This window comes from Trachymyrmex cornetzi, unplaced genomic scaffold (genome assembly GCF_001594075.2).
Source record: "Trachymyrmex cornetzi isolate Tcor2-1 unplaced genomic scaffold, Tcor1.1 scaffold1473, whole genome shotgun sequence".
Lineage (NCBI taxonomy): Eukaryota > Metazoa > Arthropoda > Insecta > Hymenoptera > Formicidae > Trachymyrmex > Trachymyrmex cornetzi.
The window spans coordinates 6220-12766 of NW_017296063.1; the positions used below are offsets into that span (position 1 = coordinate 6220).

Consider the following 6547-nt stretch of genomic DNA (forward strand, 5'->3'; position numbering starts at 1 on the left):
TATGCTAATTATTGCGAAGAATATTACTAAGGCCTCGGTAGTCTAAAGGCTTAGGACGCTCGCACGGAATGCAAAAGATCCGGGTTCGACTCTCGGCCAAGGTAACATATATTTTTCGCAATAAGAATTAATCATGTACAGATTTTAATATGTTATTCAACATTATTAAGATCGTTTCGAAGATGCGAATAAGCATCAAAAATTTGTTAAATTGCCAGTCAATTTAACTCGTGATATTACTGCGGTAGTTTAATGTAGAGTTAGCGTTTCAAGACTGAAAAATTATTTCGGCGCGCGTTTCTGAGGACTACATACGTAGTATATAAATTTACATAAGAATTGTACAAGCATTAAGATCCAACTAGACCGTTTAAGGCTTTCATTTCTATAGTTTATGTTATCATATATACGGTCCTATAATATATTATATTATTAATTATTATAAATATTCATCATTAAATTAAAAAAAATTATTTAAATTCTCCCCCCCCCCCTATAATAAAATTTTATCTATATTTTTAATTATAAAATAAATTTTAAAATATAAATTAAATTTTTTAATTTTTACATATTAATTCTTTATTAAAATCTTTTATTTAAAATGACGTGAATGAACGGCGAGGTGTCGACAGTGTATTTTTGTGTTTCCTCTTATCAAAGACGGGTTCTCATGAAGCGACCAACAGTATTGTCCGTTCGCATGCACCGAATCAAACGTACCGTTCGATGTACGTTTCTGCGACGTGCAAGCATACGTAACAGTAGAAAATAGTTCATCGAACTGACAGCTCTCGTTTACTTGACGTTCGACGATCCTCTCTTTTTATCTATTTCATTATTGATCGACAGAGTGGACCGGGTTTGACAATGAGACAGTTTTGAGGCGAGACTCATGGACATTACTTGTAAGAGGTGAGCGGCAGGATGTTACGTATTGTCACACGCCGACGAGAGTTAAAAGCCGACGCAATCGCGATTTGTTTTGACCCCCTCCTCGACGATTGACGTATCGCGGATACGTCGCGATGGGCACCTCTTTTCCGTGCCACATCTGTGTGTTCCCGTAGCCCGTTTCGAGACCCTAACGAGATCGGTTGTCACGTCCCTATTGTCGAGAATGGATCGCGGATTAATCGCTTCACTTATCCGGCACGGATCCACGCCGTAGAAACAATACCTAATCAGATGTGAATAAGCAACTCGTGAATAAGCGTATTTTTCGCGGACAGAGTCGCGGAATCGACGTCGCGAATTAATTATCAAATTAATTATCGTAATTAAGAAATGCACGTGTATCGCGCGTCAATCGTGATGCGGGTCGCAAAGCTGTAATTTCATGTATTTTAGAGTTAATAAAATCGCATTATAAACACATGATTTTTCGAGATAATAGAATGAACCAGTCGCCATGTAAATTTGCGTCGCGTACTGATACTCATGATAATTATATGCGATTATCGGACATGCGGGATCAGTCGAATAAAGGATATAACATTTGCCTGATATTTGTTTTGCAGTAAAAAACGCGTCCTTCAAATGGAGCGTGTTCTGAAAGCTGTACCGGCGGATTTAAGAGTAAAAATGGAGGCTCTTGTGCATGATTTGACTTTAGCACTGGAAGAGAGCAGCAACAGTGCGAATCTCAGACGTAGATGGGGTATAAGAAGGAGAGCCCGCTCGACAGGGAATATTCGTAAGTATAAGGGAGAACAATGCGATGTAACACCAGGCCTGTTCTTTTCAGATGAACTTCATGACTGTGGTCCGATTCACTTTCACAACTCAATCAAGATGCATTTTCACTCGTATCATTTATCCTTAAGTCTGTTTGTTATTCCCGTACTAAATTGCACTAGATTAGTGCAATTTAGTATATTCTACAATAAGCCCGTTTTACTAATGTAGTTTAATTTTAATCTCAATTTAATTAACTCATTTCTAATTCTGAAAATTATGGCTGATATTCATACTCGATTCTTATATTTAAGACTCATTAAGTACAATCTTAAGATGACATGAAATAATCAGAGGGCAATATTCATAATTCGTTCTTATTTTAAGTGCTAATACGAACACATACAGCTTTCTGATTGGCTTGTACTTAAGACAGTTTTAAAAATAAGTATCGACTACGAATATTGGCCACAGAGCCATATTATTAGTATCTTAAGACATTACTTAACTCTTCCCAGGTAACATTTATGTTGCATAAGATATCTAAAAGACATCTTTTAAAGATGTCTAAAAAACGTCTTTTAGATATCTTATGCAACATGTATGTATTATCTGGGTTAGATACCTAAGTAGAGTAACTTGGGCCCTCCTATGATTATTTTGCTTTAATTTTTGTTCCAATGAAGTTAGTTAATATATAATAATAGCAATAAAAAGTTTTTAGTATCATTTTTTGAACTGTCTAACATTTTAGAACAGGGTACCTATTATGGAAATAATCGGAATGGATTCCGATCGGAATTATTCAATTATTCCCTAGATTTCTATTGTGTTTTCTGGGGAAAACGAAATAATTCCGATCGGAATCCATTCCGATTATTTCCATAATAGGTACCCAGGCCTGTCCAACACTTTGCTCGTGAGTCGAAATGCTTCCACCTCTCCGTCGTCTCGGTAGAGACCGAGCGAAAATAACAAAGGATAGACGCCAAGATGTCATCTGATTCAGGTCTATTCAAGCGTCGTAGAAATCTGGTCATCATCAGTTATTTTAAAAATCATTGATAATAATTAGATTAAAGATCAAAACATTTGATTAAAATTTTATTGTAATTTTTAGATATCACAAACAAGAATAATAAACAAGATAAAACACCTACTATAATTGCAAATTGAGAAATGAGCTTCCTTTTGGCTCCTTCTTTCTACGACGTTTGGACAGATCTGAATTTAGGCGGAATCTTGACATTCTTGATGTCTATCCTTTGTTATTTTTGCTCTGTTTCACTATACCGAGACGGCGGAGAGATAAAAGCGTTTCGAACAAAGTGTTGGACAGGCCTGTTTTAGAAACACTTACGATGTTAAATTGCAAAGAAAACTCTGGGGGATCTTAACCCATTTCACAATTATGATGCCGAAACATGTAATGTAATACAATGTAACATTAAGTTTTTAAAATTATATTTATATTTTTATATCAATTTATCAGAATGTGAACATTTTAAACGTTTTACACATATATTCGAACTTGACTCTAATTTGCCCTTCTATATTCTTGATAGTATTGTTAACCCATTTCATTACATAGATTTCATTAGCTTAGGTATGTAAAGCTTAAATCAAAATTAAAGTTTATCTATAATTGGTAGAAATGGACATTAAATTATAAAAAGTAAAAAGGTATAGTGACAAAAATTGAATTTGAGGATAATATAATGTAGAAATAAAAAATGGCAAAGAACTTTCTTTTTTTCATCAAACATATATCTATTTCACTTTAAGTTCCAAAAGTGTATACTAGTTCAGCTATAGAAAACAGACTTCTAGTTTAACGTTTAATAACCAACAAGAATGAATTTATTTCAAGAGCATCGTGAGCGTGGATCGAATTGTAGTTCTTGCATGGTTAATTAATATTGGAAGAAAAAAAGGAAAAAATAAACCTACAAATATTTATATAAAAAGAACAGGCCTATTAAAAACTTTAAATTAAATATTCCATTAAACTAAAAATAATAGAGGATATATCACAAGCATTCTAATTGCACCTACGCAACGATTAATTGCAGTTTACTTCTGCGTGACGCACAGTCAGGATTATTATCAAGATTATCTTTGTAAAAATGAATCTCTACAGCATGAAAAAGTTAAATATTAATCGCATGTGATCATGAAGAATTAAAGTAACGTATTGAGTTATCATGTAATATTGAACAATTAATGTATTGTATAATATTTTTGTAGCGGCGTTAAGTATGAATAAACATTCGGATGACAGCTCATCTTCCATTTGTGAAATTCGCATTCCAAAAACTGCCAATGTTTCGAAATATCAGTCGGATAGTGACGATCCTAATCAGACCAAACGTTTCGCACATTTTCCAAACTTAAATAACGTCAGTAATATCGAGAGCGACTCAGTAAATGAAAATTTTGTGCCAAGAGCGAACACCAGACGCAAAAGGAAGTTTAAAAGAATGGCAATTGATTCCGATTCTAACGCGTCCACTTCTCAAGCAGTGGCAATTATGTCGACTTCAACATTCGGTGGAAAAAAACGTATCTTTCGAAGCGATTGTAAAAATAGATATAGTGCTATATGGTAAGGAAATACAATCCAATTATTTTCTATTCGCAATAAGAAACAATGTACAGATTGTCTAATTTTGCATTCCAGGTGCGGAAAACGTAAGAGATCGTGTAGGGAACGTTCAATAGATTGTGAAATGAGAGTAGCTAAACCAACCAAAAATGCAAAACCGAAAAATCGAGATAAAATGCAAGGCGAGGATACGGTGGATTGTTCCCGTATATCTAGTTCCAGCATTTCGTCCAGTGATTCGGAAGCAGGTCTTATTACAAACGATGAAGATAGAGAAGGTACGATAAACTTGAAAGTACTGAGGCCCGGTTCCATCAATATGTGATTATAACTTTAATTTTGGTTTAACTTATTTTTCATCTTTTCCTAATTCTAAAAATTAAAAAAGAATGAAGAGTTTAAATTCTGGAACTGAACTTGAATATGTAAAATCATCACGCAAAAAACAAACACACACACAACACACACACACACACACACACACACACACACACACAACACAACACACACACAGTTTATATTATAAATTATATCGGACGTATCGGAATTTTTAGTACTCATTTTGTACTAAATTATACCATTAATGATAATTTTGTATCATGTGCTATTTCGAAAAAAATCGTGGCGCTGCTGACTTAATATTAAGCTGGCAAGATCAGTTCAAAATAAAAAAAAAAGAAAAATAATATCAGAAATCAATACAATTGAATTTGTACTACTTTGTACTGCCCAAAACAATTTTATATTATGTCATTTTATATTATGCCAAGAAAACAATGACGTTGATAGTTTAATATTTAAGCTGGCAGGACATAAAGAAAAGACAATACTAGGGCAAAAATTAACACAACTGAATTTGTACTAATTCGTACCATTGAAAGTAAGTTAATATTTTACATGTTTTTTTTCACCTTAAAATGACTTCATTAATATATACTTGCAATTTATTCTATGTGCATCTTTGAAACATCATTTAATTTTTTTTTTAATTTGCTTAACATATTCTACAGATAATATATTCTACAGATAATAATAAGATACGTGTTTCGTGAGAAAAATGTGAGATTTTTTTGTAAAGTTATTGACGCTTTTAAGTTGCATAAATTTATAAAAAAACATTGCTCACGCGAACATTCAAATTGTTATATCGTCGAAATAATTAGTCGTACAAAAAAAATGTCAGATTTCCGAGATTAAAAATCCGATTTTAAAGATATTAAATTGTTCTATGGATGGATTAGTTTTAATTTATCATTTTCATATAAATGAATCGTTTTCCATTTGTTTATCTGTAGAATACATATGTTAGCAAATTTAAAAAAAAATAAAATGACGATGTTTCAAAGGTGTCCAGTTTGACGTGAAATATGCCTCATAGATTTTAAGTATTATGTATACTACTAATAAAGTTTAAGGAGAAAAAAAACATGTAAAATATTAACTTACTTTCAATGATATGTGCAAATTAGTACAAATTCAGTTGTGTTAATTTTTGCCCTTGTGTTGTTTTTTTTTATGGTCCTGCCAGCTTAAATATTAAACTATCAGCGTCATTGTCTTCTTGGAAATAACATAATATAGAATTGTTTTTGGCAGTACGAAATAGTACAAATTCAATCGTATTAATTTCTGATATTATTTTTCTTTTTTTCTTTTATTTTGAATTGGTCCTGCTAGCTTAATGTTAAGCCAGCAGTGCCACGATTTTTTTCGAAATGGCACACGGCACAAAATTATCATTAATGGTACAATTTAGTATAAAATGAGTACTAAAAATTCCGATAGATCCGATTTAATTCTGCTGATTTGATCCTGCTAGCTTTATACAGCTTAGTCGCAAAATTGCGTGACGAATTGAGAGACCTATATTTAGATGCTCAAATAATTGCATATTTTTGCATCTGGCTCGTAATTTTTTTTTTTGTAAATTACGATATCTATATAAAACGTCCTACAATGATTTTTTTTACGTATATAGCAAAGTAACAATTTTTATATCAATATTGAATTACTTTCTTTTTCGAGTGCAGAAAGTAATTTTCATAATTTTTCTAAACATTTTTTCCAATGTTTGCATGGGATTTTTAACAAAATGGAATTTATGCCCAAAGCATAAAGTGCGCAGATTGAATTCAGTGCACTAAATACAATAAACGCATTACATGAAATATACCTCATGTCATAACACTTGTAATACATCTGGGAAGATTGTAATTATTATTTATTACTTTATATATACATATTTATCATTCTTATTTCGTAATAAAA

The 6547-nt window shown here is 32.2% G+C and overlaps 1 protein-coding gene across 3 annotated transcripts in view; it reads left to right on the forward strand.

Annotated features, from left to right (window-relative positions):
* The first annotated feature begins 749 nt into the window (after nt 1-749).
* Nucleotides 750-6547, forward strand: part of LOC108757916 (G patch domain-containing protein 2) — a 7201-nt gene continuing 1403 nt past the window's right edge. Inside the window, exons 1-4 of one of the 3 annotated variants that reach the window (XM_018502615.1) lie at nt 750-912; nt 1518-1693; nt 3922-4279; nt 4355-4557. In XM_018502615.1, coding sequence (XP_018358117.1) covers nt 893-912; nt 1518-1693; nt 3922-4279; nt 4355-4557 — 757 coding nt within the window. In that variant the 5' untranslated portion in view covers nt 750-892. The other 2 variants (XM_018502616.1, XM_018502614.1) reach the window with 2 other exon arrangements.